The sequence below is a fragment of the Peromyscus leucopus genome, chromosome 3 (assembly GCF_004664715.2).
Source record: "Peromyscus leucopus breed LL Stock chromosome 3, UCI_PerLeu_2.1, whole genome shotgun sequence".
Classification (NCBI taxonomy): domain Eukaryota; kingdom Metazoa; phylum Chordata; class Mammalia; order Rodentia; family Cricetidae; genus Peromyscus; species Peromyscus leucopus.
In genome coordinates, this window is record NC_051065.1 from 118511130 (window position 1) to 118525974 (window position 14845).

General features: G+C 37.4%; 1 protein-coding gene across 1 annotated transcript in view; it reads right to left on the reverse strand.

Moving 5' to 3' along the window:
* Nucleotides 1-14845, reverse strand: part of Cntn3 (contactin 3) — a 296912-nt gene that overhangs the window by 159642 nt on the left and 122425 nt on the right. Inside the window, exon 5 of the mRNA XM_028872712.2 lies at nucleotides 11325-11420. Coding sequence (XP_028728545.1) covers nucleotides 11325-11420 — 96 coding nt within the window. The remainder of the gene's footprint in view (nucleotides 1-11324; nucleotides 11421-14845) is intronic.

Here is a 14845-nt window from a genome sequence, read left to right on the forward strand (position 1 = left end):
TTAAGTACTTGCTATTCATCTTTCTGACAGGGTATTTGGGGCTCCTTTGGTCATCTCCTGGAAAAGAGTTATTCCAAAAAGAGAAACAGGTGCAAGAATGATGCTTAGACTGTTGTTGAAGAGAAGAAGCCTTTTAAAGCAAGTTTTTCTTCCATTGTTAAAATGACATGTTCTAAGTAAGAATCAATCTTTACCAAAGTAACAAGAAGTCATGGTATAGTTTTAATTGTCACCTTGACACAATGTAGAATCACCTGGAAGGGAGTCTCAAGGAAAACAGGTTCACCAGCAGGCATGTCTATGAGGGATTTTGCTTGTTATGTTAACTGATATGGAAACACTCAGCCAACTGTGGGTGGCACTATTCCCTGCATAAGGGCCTGGACTGTTTAAGAGTGGAGTAGTGGACATGCATATATTCATTCTCCCTGTTCCGCAGAGATGTGAGGGCTAGCTGCTTCAAGTTTCTATTGCCTTGACTTCCCTGCAATGGTAGACTGTTATCTGGGGTTGTAAGACACTAAATAAATTATTTTTCTTTGATGTTGCATTTTCAGGGTACTTTATCCCAGCACAAGAAATGTAGCCAGGACAAGTCATAAGGAGTTGAACAGCAGATGACTCTCAGACTCAGGTGACACAAAAGGAAACAACCTTTGTTTTCCTAAGACAGTGAGACCTTGGAATCACTTGTTGCTGCACTATGACCAGATGCTAACAGATAAGAGGACAAATTTCCTATCTATAGCTACCTCTGTGTGAAGTATGCAAAATGTCTCCATGTCTCTAATGAACTTAAGAGTGCATTAGCAGAAAACCATGGTACCAATTAAAACCAGCTAAGGAGATATACATAAGACAAAAAACTTAACTCAAAATTGCTACATTTTCTATGTTCAATAAATGCAAATAACATTGGCAATGTGGTTCAGTTGTTAGAATGCTTGCCTAGCATTCACAAACTCTAAAGTTTAATACTTAGCATGGCATAAGCCTAATATAGTGGTGTACACTTTAAATCCTAGCACTCAGAAGTAGTGGCAGGGACCCGAGAAGTTCAAAGGCAATGATTACCAGAATATATTGTATGAAAAAAATCAATTTTTTAAAATCATCCTCAACTACATATCAAGTTCAAGGCCTACCTGTTATATCTGAGAACTTATCTGTTTTTTAAAAGGGAAATAAATAAGTTAAAATGATAATAAAGCATGCCATTCATTTATGTTACTTGGCTAAACCCTGTAGAACCCCCCAAAAGGATGGTGATCATTATGAACTTCTTATGAATAGTCTGAGAAACAAAATATGGAAATCTTTATTAAAACATGATTCACTTCATGATTTATCTTTAAAACCCAATATCATTTCAAATTTTAATAACAAAAAAGACATTTTTAAATAAAAGCAAGGTCTGAAATATATGTACATAAGTTTTGAAACTCCATCCCTACAAGATTCCTCTGGTTTTTATTCTAGGCAGACTCCACCCATTTAGATACAACAAACACAGATACAACAGGATACAAATCTAAACTATTCCCCCCAATGTGGTGCCTATAATGTCCAGAGTTATAATAGCCAAACTTATTCAACTGCTGGGAAATGAGCTGAGTTTCTGTGAGCACACACAGATGTAGTTCATGACTGGTTATCTATCTGCTACACCACTCCTGGGCAGGTGGACGCATGCCAGGGAACTCTCAGCTACATCACTCAGTATATCAGCAACCTGGGTCTCCAATTCAGCTGAGGTTAGTGAAGAAAGCATTCTGCTGACTGGGAATTGCCTGGGTTATAAATAAATGAACATCAATTCTCTGTGCAAAGTAGTCTACTTTGCTATTTCAGTTCAAAATGACTACTCAAATTCACTCACTAAAACATTTCTCCTCTTATACTTCCTCAAAAATTTTAAAATCATGTGGCCTGAAGACAAAGTATGGCTAGTGTGACTTCAAGACTATCTGGATCAAAATTCCCCAGAGTCATGAGTGAATAATGGAGATTTCTAGAAAAGACACTGCACCCTGGGGTCGGAGCTGGGGACTGGGTCTACAGCACCCATTTTTAGCATGTCTTCCAAACAGCTATAGGAGGCAGATGCTCAAAGTCACAGAACATTGTACTTAACACACAGGTTAGGAGCTGTGTGTCCACAAGCCCCCAAAGCACTTAATTATGCAAGGACTGTCTACTTAAAACCAGCAGAAGCTGGATCATTGTAGCAATTCAGTTCCACTTCCTATTAGGCAGAGAACACCAGGAAACTTAGTCAATATCCTCAACTCCTTAGGTCCTAGTTAGAGAACTACATCAATCGTGCTGGCACATAGATGAAGTTCAAGCCAGGCCTATTTAAAAGCTTCACTCCTCTCTCCTTTTCCCTGTTTCTTCATCTTCAAGCAATCTGTCTAGGTGGAAGGACATAAATGCATGAAGGGTAGGTAAGGTCAGAAGCACTTGATCTGGATGGTTCTGAGTGACGTACTGCTCTTCGAGTTAAGTTGGTGCATTTTTAGGTTTCTTTATGCACACAGGTTCTCTAGACTTGATTAAAACACAAAGATCAAGCCAACAAAATGATTCAGTGGGTAAAGCTGCCTGGCTCCGAAGCTGATAACCAGAATTTGATCGACAATCTGACTTGATTGACAATCAAGAGGAGATCGATACCTAAGACACATGTGGTAGATGAAAAGAATCAACACCCAAAAGTTGTAGTTTCATCTCTACACATGTGCTATAACAAGAATGTCACACACACACACACACACACACACACACACACACACACACACGAGAGAGAGAGAGAGAGAGAGAGAGAGAGAGAGAGAGAGAGAGAGAGAGAGAGATACACAGAGCTTAATTAAAGCAAATAAAAAACAACATTTATATAATTACAAAGTAACCATTGTTTTATCTATTCTAAGATAATATAAAATGTAATTATTAGCTTTGATATACTGGAGGCATTGTTTCTTCTCAATTCTGGGGTGCAATGTTAAGAAACAAAGTTTTATTATATATGAGAGACACTAAATTCACAACCTTTTATAGGCATCAGCCAGAAACCCAAGCTTTAAAATAAAATCTTTTTGAAGAACTATTTCTTGATTGGTGGATTCAAACTCCTAATTTTCCCTGTGTATTTTTGATGGGTTTCATGCTTAGTCAGACTCTTGCCTGTGGGTGACAAAAAGGATCACAAGAAGAACTCAGCTGCCTCTGGAGAGGGAGAAAACAAATTCCTCGTTTCTCATCATCCTTTATTGGACATTAAAAGGATCTGAGGTTGTAGTGTGAGGGGAAGTCTGGAGTCTTGGTATATATAGAAGATGTATGAGGAATGGTCAGGTCAGTGGCATATCTGAAATCTGAGGAGATTGGGATGGAGAGATGGCTCAGCTACTAAAGGCTAGGTTCACAATAAAAATATAAGAGATTCTCACATTGACAGAAATGGAGATTGTACTGAGGAATCAGTAAGTTCACAGTTACTTCAGATTGCCTCTCAGGACCCTTTCTACTATTATCTCTGATATCTTTATAACAATAATTAAAGAAGGATGCTAGGGGAGTTCTCAAAATGTGGGACTGATGTTTCTACATTTCTTGTATTAAATTTCCTATTCTCCTTACATCTATTTTGTTAACAGAAATACTCATATGCACGCACATCCACACAAACACTACCCACCACAACCAAGGGTGAGAATGCAATGTGTGGGTATACATTGCAAAATATTCTAGTTCCTCAGTCCTTAATTTTTTTTTCCCCACAGATCATTTATCTGTCTCTACAGAGTTGTATGTCTCACTCCTGGGCATCAGCATTCCCTGATGCCTAATGTGGAAGATATATAGAAACTATTCTACCTTCCCAAGTTTGAAATTGTATGCTTTCAAGTCAAACTACCAAATTACCTCAATAAAGCATCTAATTTGTCCAGCTTGTGACAGAGATACTCCTTCACCTGAAGCCAGACAGAAAAAGTAGCTGTGGGCTCTGCTTAAGAAGGCAAGGGAGCCTGCCTTAGCACTGATGTTAGCACAGGGTGGACATCTCAAGGCATCCTCGTTCTTGTATATCTACAGGTAGTTTTTATTCTAAAAAGCAAGTCTTGCGGGGGCATTTTGGTGCGTGTCTCAGTCCTAGGGCTGGGAAGGCTAAGGAAAAAGGATGACAATTTGTTGTCATTTTGGGATACATAATAAGATTCTGCTGTAAAAATAAACAAAAGCAAGAAAACTCGAACAGGAGAGAAACATGGAATGATGTTGTCCAAATCTGGGGACAAAATTTTCAGGGAGCAAAACCTCCTGGTGTAGTAGAGACAACATAATTAATCTTCTTCAAGGATTCACATAAAATAGTTTTAATTTCATGCTTTGCCATATGATAAATATATTAGGACTGTGGTATGTTGGTACATATATAAATAAGATGGAAACAAACAATTCATGTGTGCTGCCTTCTTAAATCCTCACAATGATCATCTAAGGATGGATTATGATTTACCTACTCACAAGAAAGGGACGCAGAAGTTAGGAAACTTGCTCTATATTTCAGATTAGAATATACTCAAAATGTGCGATTTAGAACTCCAATGGTTTAGCACCACCCTAGTTTATGGCTTCTCTATAACTTTTGTGCGTGTGTGTGTGTAAGATGGTGTTTAAAAATATTTTAGTTAGACCCAGCCATCCATCAAAAGTATTTGAAGAATGTAAAAATAATGCAATTTGAGATAAACAACTTCATCAAAACACTCAGAGGTTGTAATTTATATGTGCATAAGAAAATTTCTCATATTTTCAATTTTAAAAAGTATTAGTTTTACATTTGAAGCTGAAATTTCTTGCTGTGTGGCTTTGTGTAAATTGTATAATCACCTTGAGTCTCAGCTTGCCAAGGTTAAAAAATAGCATCACTCATCTCTTTAAATAGATGCAATATCACATTGAATATCAGCACTGTTACTGTCATCCCAGGGCTACTTAGTTACAAGCTGGAGGACCTTTGTAATCTCAAGTGACCCAACATCCTGAGAATATGGAAACTCATAATGAACTTGTAATATTTTGCAAAGTGAGCCCGTAAATAACACTTAGGGGCTGGCTCTGGATAGGGCTCAGTAATGATTTAGTTGAATATATCTCAATCAAGTTTATTGCAGAGTGTTCATAGGTTTTCCTCTACTTAATATCAAGTATTTTCAGATGCAACAGTAAAAATGTTCTGAGATGTATAACGTAGTGCACATACCCAGTTAATTGTTGGATTTATCTGTAAAGCAATGCAAACAAAATGGATTAATGGATCGAGTAATAGATAAACAAATGGAAGGAGAGAAGGAAAGATGGATAAAAGAAAGGTTGGCTAACTCAATGAATACTTTTAATTCATAGTTTCTACAGTTAAGCAATTTATAGTAACACAGGATTCCATAACCAACTATAAAATGAATGTGCAGCAACTGGATCTATTAATTCTACCAACTATTTCTACTTAGAGATGAAAAGCTCTACAGTAATCCCTATGATTTCAGCTGAGGCTCACATGTTAACTAATTCAGAATATACTTGTGTGGATGTCATTATGGATAAGTTAGGATTTTTTGACTCTTAATAATGTTAATGGTAACATCAACATTGACAGAAATTTGTTTTTGTTTTGTCTTGTTTTACAAAGACAGAGTTTCTCTGCGTTGTTTTGGTGCCTTTTCTGGATCTTGCTCTGTAGACCAGGCTGGCCTCAAACTCACAGAGATCCACCTGGCTCTGCCTCCAAAGTGCTGGGATTAAAGGCATGTGCCACTGGCACCTGGTGACAGAAAACTTTTTTAAAATGCTTATATAATTGTGATATATTATCCATTCAGTCTACAAGTAGATTCTCTACCTCTTCACCTTGGTTTGTTTACCTACCATTTAGCAAGAAGCAATAGATTTGAGGCAATATTCTGTAGCTTAGATGACAAAACCTTAATAACCGAACACTTATCAGCTTCTTAATTCTGGTTTTGGTGTTGATGAGGATAGTAACACTATGATGCAGCTGCTGGGCATTCTGCCTTGGTTTCTGCTTTGATGGAAATAGAAGACACTCGTTTTGAAGTGAATCAAGTCTACATCTTGCTTAAGGGAAAACTATGAGGAGTTTCAGAAAGGCTTTGGACTCTAACATTTAAATAGAGCTCCTGTTTCAGGTGTGACTGCATTATAAATAGTGAATTGTAGTTTAGGAAAACTGAGTTCACAAAACAAGGGGAAGGTATAATTCCAAATAAAATTATTCTGGGAAATTAATGGTTAAGAATCATGTGCCTTTTCACACTAGATGATGGGTCTTTCTGTCTTGCCAATGTCTCCACTAACTCAACAAATTCACATAGAGATGAAAATTTCTACTTGGTGCCATCTACGCTACCTGAGATAACTTTTACATTTTGGCCCGTTCATTTTGGGAGAAACAAAATCATGAAGATGTAGCTCTACAGGGTGTAAATCCCACACCATCTGGTTGTGCAGCTTCAGTTCTCGCCTTGGTCACACCAACACTTTACACAGCAATTTTTAGCACAAAGATGCTTCAGCCTCTACTACCTGCTGCTTGACACCTCACACCCCCTGTTTCACATCCCAAAGGCTGTGTTGTTGGAAGTGGATGGCATTCTACAGAACTGAATGTTCAAATGCCTGCATGTTGTACAGACATGGCAAGATACAGCAGAGACCAGTTTGCTTATGAAACACTAGGAGACATTGAGTCTTTTATCCATATACAATAAATTTTACCTGCCATCATTGGACAATACCAACTCTTGATTAAAATACGTGCATGGAATAACTTGATTAACCTGTGAATTTCTGTCTAATTTATATTTTTAGCAGGAGGTGCCTAGACACCAGTCTTGTAACCTTATTTGTAACAGGGTGATATTTCTCATGCATTAGAGTTCCTAATGATTTTATAATGGCTAGCATCTACATGGAAATTGCACTAATTATCAGTATTTCAAATTATTGGAAAGTAGTTCAAAAATTACTCTATAGGAAATCTATGTTGAGTGTCTTATTTCTGGTTTGTCATCTTGCTGCTCTCCATGTAGCATAAAGCATTACTTCCTCTATTTTCAGAGAGATTCTGGATTGTTCTGCAGAAAGGGAATAAACTGAAAATGACAGAAGGCATAAAAGAATAAAGGAAAGATTAAGAAATTTCTCATATGACAACTATTCCTCTGATCAGTGGATGTATGGAGACCCAGGATCAATTTGTAATTTCCTCCAACCATGGGGGAAATTTCCTTTAATGGCATTAGATAATTAGATAATGCTCAATCAAAGCAACTCAGGTTGCAGTATGGAAAACACTGGATTCTTAACTTGAGATTTGTTAGTTCATCTCCCCAATCTACTTAGATAGAAAACTATTGATTTATTCAGATAAACTAAAAAGTTAGTAATTTACCTCATGAACACAAGAAAAAAATTCAGGCACCATTAGGCTCTTCTGGATGCTAACAAGGAGTCTACCCCCGACCTACATCTCAAGCCCAAACAACAAGTTTCAATACAACTTGACTGCGGCCAATAATATTAGGAGAAATGGTACAAAGGAAAGAACAATTGCAAAGAAAGAGAGAAGAGAATTATTAACTGTCAATAAATAGCAGAGCTATAGTTCGTTCTGATCAGAATGCTGACGTTAGGAAGATCCAAGCCAAGAGCAATTGCAAACAAACAAAAATCTTTGGCATTTGGTTGAAATCTATAACCTAAAAATTATCAAATGAGCAATATCTGTATAGTTATCAATTTCTGACTCCTCAAGGGTTCTCTACAAGATGAGGAGAGATAGTACTGTGGGTATGACAAGGGTCTTGTGGATTATATGACATCCATCTATGATTAAAGGATACATTATGTATATAATTCAGTGTTTCTTCATGCCTTTCTATTTCCATCTTATTGTGACCCGCTGAAGAAGACATGTTAATAGAGATTTGAGACATTCATAGATTTTGTGGAGTAAAACACCAAACTACTGATGACTTGCATGCATTCCCATATGTATCATAGAATTTAACTCTTTAGTCATTTTCTATTGATTATGAGACATAAACCAAATCTGTGTTAGAGACCATGTTTGCTTTCATATTACACCTTTGGGATCAAGAATCATGAATCAAAATCATGGTCCCTTTTATTTCTTGGACTCTGTGATCATCATTAAAAGGCCAGCTATATAACTTCAGCCTTAGGACTTAGACAAGAGTTTTATGAGACAATAAAAATATACAAATCGGTTAGAGACCTAGAAGGCCACAAAACAATGAAATAAATCAGGGTGAAGAGTACCTTAAGGACACTGCTTCAGGCTCGAATGTGAGGTGGATGGTGGGCTATTCTCAGTGGAAACATAATATTTTGTCCAAATGAGCTAAATGCATTCTAGTGGAAGCTAAGAAAAACAGCTAGGTAAGAAGGCTGAAGGGCAGAATGAGATAAACAGGGACTTTGCAAAATGCAAGAGACAGTTAAAATTGTGCTGCTGAGTGGTCCACCGACTAGCTATGGAACCTTCTCAGAAAAGCCTCTTAGAAACACAACATGAAGACCCCCTGGATCAGAACCTGCATTATGTCAAGACTAGGGTTAATTAATTTGCAATTAAAGTGTCAGTCTCAGATGCAATGTGCCAGAGGATACCTGAACTCAGCCTTTGAGTCAACTCAGAGAAGGTGTCTGCTCATAAAACATTACTTAGTGCTGGTATCTAAATGAAAATAATAGGCATGGAAATTATAACAAAACCATTAACTCCATTGCCTATAATTTTTAAGGGATAAGGGGGGAAAATCAGAAAAGGATAATTAAAACAGTTAGGAGATGGGAGGCCAGAATAGAGGATAGAGTGTGGGGAGGGATAACTAAGGGATTTTTAATACCTATATGAAACTCACTACTGTAGAAGTTTCATTTTGTGTGTGTGTGTTTGTGTGTGTAATTTAAATGGAGTTGCCATATAATGGAAGAGAGAATATCTCAACTAGAAATCATATGCTACCAAATAAAACCTACAATACCAGAAGTGAGTTATATCTTTTCGAATCGTTGTCCGAAGAGGCTCCTTATATCCCCCACAGACTAAAGGCTATCACCAATGCTGTTGGTTACCCTTGTTTATTGGTCATTGCTGATAAGAACCCTTTGCTGAAGAAACCAAATACTTACAGTAATGAACAAGGAGAAATATAGCTGTAACTGAACTGCAAGTTTCACCTGTACTGGCTAGCACGAATAGTGCTAGAAGGTTCTGCACAAACACTAGAGGAGAAAATCAATCAACAATTTCATCCATCTAGGAACACTGAGCTGTGAGCTATAATAACAACCTGCCTGAAAGCTATGCCTACTGATATAATAGTGGCACCAATGGTAGGGGACTAACCAACCACTTTTTATAAAAATTGGATTTAAGTCCAAGTTCATGAGATGGAACCCACGTATTATGCTGTTAATGATGTAAAGAACTTAAAAACTATATAGGTCATTGGCTCAGGGGAAAACCTATTACTATTATTTTGGCAAATGAATATAGTGATAAAATAACTCCTAATGACACATTGCTGTACCCATAGATAAGTGCATTGCCTCCAATTCTCCACTTTTGAAATTACAGAAGTCCTTGACTTGGGCTGCTCTTACAGAACACCCTGTGTCTTTTCTTCTGGAAAATGGCTACAGGGTCTAGATTACAGCATTTCACCATGGTCAGGAGTGAGCAACATGCTTGAAATTTACTACTTACAACTCTAAAAGTCTTGATAGGCTATTTGTCCTCGTATCAATACTTTGAAAACTCGTATCCTGCAACCCAAATATAAGCTGGGTGGGAAGGATATCTGATAAGGTTGTTTCCTACCTTAAGCCACATGAGTCATTTCTGGTGAAGATGTCATTCTCATCATTTCCAGGAATGAGCTCCTATATGCTACCTTGCTGAGATTCATCCTTATCATCTACATAACCAAGAGACTCTCACTTGCAAATAATGCCTGTAAAGCATTTTACCAGGACACTGCTTAATATCCAAGGAAAACGCAATAATGGAAGCCATTAAAACTAATATTATTGCCATGATGATTACTTCTTTTTCATGCTTACTTCATTAGGTCCCGTAAGAGGGAATATTAGAGGTGAATCAGATTTGATAGTTCCTTTACTCACCAAAACTAATGCTTTTAAGTATTTTAACCACAGAGAAAGAACGAAGAGGAAATGAAGTAATATAAAATAAGCAAAAATAACACAAAGGAGTGAAGAAAGAGAACAATTCTATGTCTGGAGAGGACTGTGGGGATTTCAAAGAAGAAATCCTCAGTGGCCTCAGCCAGGGCCATGGGCACTCTGAAAATGCCTTCATTGCTTGCACTGCTAAGTCCTGCACTCACAGTTTAGGTGCTCTGAGACCTGGATCTCACCCTCTACAGACTTAAAGTCCCTCAGTTATCCCCATGCAGATGAAACAGCTGACATAGAAAGAGCTCTCTCTAGAAAAATCTCTAAGCACCTGTGCCTGTCTGGTTGGTACTTAGGACATTCATTAAATGCTGTGTCTTGGGAAATAAAGCAGTGGATATTTTGTCAAAAGCATTTTAAATTTTCTGAATCTAGAACATTTTTTATTTCAGGAATATGTTCATGTGTTCTACAGATACTTAGTTTCCTGTTATAAAGCATCTTGGTGCTATGCAATTGGGCAGAACATAAATGCTGGCTTAGGCCTATGCTACAGTAATATATAAACCAATATGTCAGGACAGTGGATAGGGATTAAGTCTCAGCACTGAGGAGATCTGGATCAGTTAAGAATGCATCTTCTACATTTAAATCCGACCTGGCCCTGGCCATCTTTCTGTATAATAAAGCATTGACAAAGGCATTCTTTTGTTTATGTTATTTGCTTACTAATACATATCTTGAGGGTTAATGTGTATTATTTGAAGAAATTTCTTTTCTTCTTCACCTACAATCTAACCAGACTTACACATTTATTTCATGGATGTGCTTTAATACTAAAGAAAGTACTATATGCCACCACCAAAAGCTGAAATAAATCAAGATGTTTTAAAGTACAATCATGGAGCCTAGCCAACAGTTTTTGGCCCTTGTGTTCCAATTCAGCCAAGAGTACCTAAAGCTGATCATCCAGCTTCTTAGGGTAAATTGCAGAAACAACCCTGGAATGTGAAACACAGGTCTTTCATTGGAACCTCATGCATATAATAAGCAGAATAAGGAATAGTACTCACCACCAGAGTGCGGTGGGGGGCCGCAGAGGAGGACCACCCCCTGACCTTCACGGACTGATACTGTGCTTCTCATTCTGGTCTTAAAATTTTCAAGATCTAATTTAAAAAACAAAAGGAAGAATAACATTTCAGAAAAAAAACCAACATGTTCTCTTTCTTTGGAGACAAATGTTTAAATCTCTCCCAAGGAACTCCAAGAGAATGTTTGCATTCAGGAAGAAAGTTAGGATTTGTTGTCTTTATGAAGCCTTCTTGGAAATCAGCTGTATAAATACAATACAAATATGTGCCCATTGATCCTATGTTGCTGTAATGGGATTACAATGGTCTGGGGCATCCAAAATAGCAAATAGCAAAGTGTACCTGAGATTAAAATAACCACATAATATGATTCAGTGAAAACAGTTGAAGTATCCTGCCAGGTAAATTTGATGGCCATATCCACCCCAGTAACTCACTACATCCTAAAGACAGTGAACCCCACTGTCTGACTATCCACTCCCAAACTCCTACCTTATAATACCTGATCATAAGCATCATGTATAAACATTATTCTCTACCTGTAATTATTTCAATTTATTGAACAACTTAAAAATTAATAGTTTCCAGGTAGCATGGTCTAATATCATGAAGGGCTGTATGGAAGGTACATAAGTAGAACTTAGAACACAGCAATAAATTAAATGAATATGCCTACTTTTATTTATACCCGCAAAAAAGTACTAGTTATTTCTATAATAACCCAAAGGATGACTTTTAAGAATTCAATAATGTGTTTTAAAAAAATAAATCAATGGCAAATACTATTTTTATTATTAGCAGTAATTTTTTTAGTAAAAGCATAATTTCTTCCAATAACAACTCAAGATAACACATATAGATTTAGACTTCCTAGCTTAACTGACCACAGAGCAAAAGAACTATTGACTTCCATTTTTAAATAGCTGAAGTCTATACAAATTGTTATTCTTTATCAGTGTTCCAAGCAAATACCACAATAAACTCATTGGCTCACTAGAAAATACAATGCTTAATTAAGTCTACACAATAAATGGAAGAAAGATCTGTTTCTCTAACTTCAAATAAAAATGTTTGAGAATTATACAGTTTACCATCTATATATGAAAAATTGCACTACATACATACACATTAACACACACACACACATACCCCACACACACACTTCTTAGCTCTTAAGCATTTTATAAAATGTCTAAGAGCGTACATTGCAATATATAACAGACAATATCTTTGGGAACAAAATTCAGAAAACTTCAACATTCCTTTGAAACACATAAAAAGACAAGGCCTTATTTTCGAATTGATAAAACCTTAATCTATAGACATTTAGAAGTATTCCAAGCACCATAAATCAGTACACCAAGCAAATGAATTCTTGTATTTACGATTTTATTGCTATTGAGATGTAGATTTGATCCAAATTAAATATCTCAATTGTTAAAGAATTAATGAAAGTGCCTGTAAATAAGTGTGACAAGAGGGTATAGCAGATAGTTCAGTGTCAAGAGGACTTGATGCTCTTTGCTGAAGACCTGGGTTCAGTTCCTAAGTACCCACATAGCAGATCATAAATTCTGTAACTCCAGTTCAATGGGAGCTACTCTGCTGGCACTGCATGTACATGACATATATAAGTACACATAGGGAAAGCATCCATACACACAAACAATAACAATAACTAATTTTAATGTGTCAAGAAATCACTGAATGTCAAGGATGTTTATGCATGGACACTTAAAAAATGTGTGAGAGATGCATCAAAGTGGAGGACACAGCTGAGTGATGCAGGAATGTAAGTACCAACAGGTATATAGATAACTCATAGTGGTTTTAATCTGTATCACTTTAAAAGCAAGTGATGATGAGATTCTCTCCATATGCTTATATTTCATCTATATATTATCTCTAGTGAAGTGCCAGTTTATGTCTTTTGTCGACTTTTTAATTGTGTATAGTTCTCTACTAGAAAGTTTTGAGAAGTCTTGTTTATTCTAGACATATTTTCTTTATTAAAGACATCATTTGTACATATTTTCTCAGATTGACCAAAAGCATAAATGCATAAAAACATGTATGCCATAGGTAAATGTAAATAAATAAATAAATAGAAAAAAAAAGAAATAGAAGGAAGGCATGGCTGCTTCTAGGTATGGTGGTGGAGAATGGTTATTGTAGATATGAGGGGGAACAAAACCAGAGGCATCTGGAAGGGTTCAGCTGGAGCATGACTGGCTAACTGTGTCCAGCTATATGAGGAGAGGCGGAAGTAGAGAGAGGAGAGGAAGAGAGAACCCTGAGTGGCAGCCAAGGGCCAGAAGCCAAAAGGCCAAAAGGGCTGGTAGCCCAAATTGCTGAGATTATAGAGAAGAGCAGTAGGGTAAGGGCAGCCCAGCCCTATCTCTGGACTGGGGAAGTTTAGGATGGGGGCAGGCGGGAGAGGTATACCAGTCTAGAAGACTCCGTAACAGGTAGGGACTGAGGGATGTTGGTAGAACCCAGCAGCCAGGTTCTGTCAGCTTTGATATGAAAATAAGTTAGCCATTTGTTGAGAGTTTAAGACTTAACATTAGTCAAGGTACAGAGTTTCTTTCTTCCGTTGAGACCCCAGGGGGACATGGGAGAAGGGAAAATCTCCTGAAGGTTGATCTTTTTTGAATGTGCCTGAAAACAACTAAAGGACAAAATGTTGGGTAGGTCTATGGGTGGGAGCATCTCTGTCAGCCCAGATATAAAGAGGTCTGGGGGATACAACACTGTTTTTGACTTCCCACCTTCACCCTTAGCTGATGTGGTCACCTTGTTGTTGCCACTGTTGCCTCCTGACATTGGAATCCAGCTTCTTTGTCTTTCCAACAAGGACTGAGAATAAGCAGCTTCTCTAGAAATCTTTTGAGTCTTTAGCACCAGGATGATCAGACAGTTGTGACGTCCACACTCCTGGTAAGAGCAACTACTGAGTTCTCAGTCTGTCCAGTGTATAGACAGCCATTGCTGGACTACTCAACCCAACTGTTTAAGCCAATCTGACAAATCCTTTTTTAATATACACTTACTGTATCAATTGTGCTCCTCTAGAGAACACCAACAATTATGACCCCCAAAGCAAAAACTTGCTTTTGAAAGAAGTACAAAATTATTTAATTGGAAAAATACGAGGCTTGGGAACTTCTAGAGACATGAAATTATCTCCAGTGCCTTGAGTTACAGAGAAGGGTCCTCAGTAGCAGATCTCAGCCTTCTATCTGCCTTCATCCATCATAGCATGCCCAAGACACAACTCTTGATTTTGACACTAGCCACCCCAAAGTTCAACTTGGAAGTCTCCCAAATAAATGAGAACCTTCTTGCCCATAGGCTGCAAAGCTAAGGGTGTCCAAAGAGGCTCCAGGTATGTAAAGAACAGTATCCCTTGAAATAACCATATCACTGCATTAACCACTGACCCTCAAGCACTCCCAGCTCACTACCACTTCACTAGGACAAAGCATTTCCAATTTCCA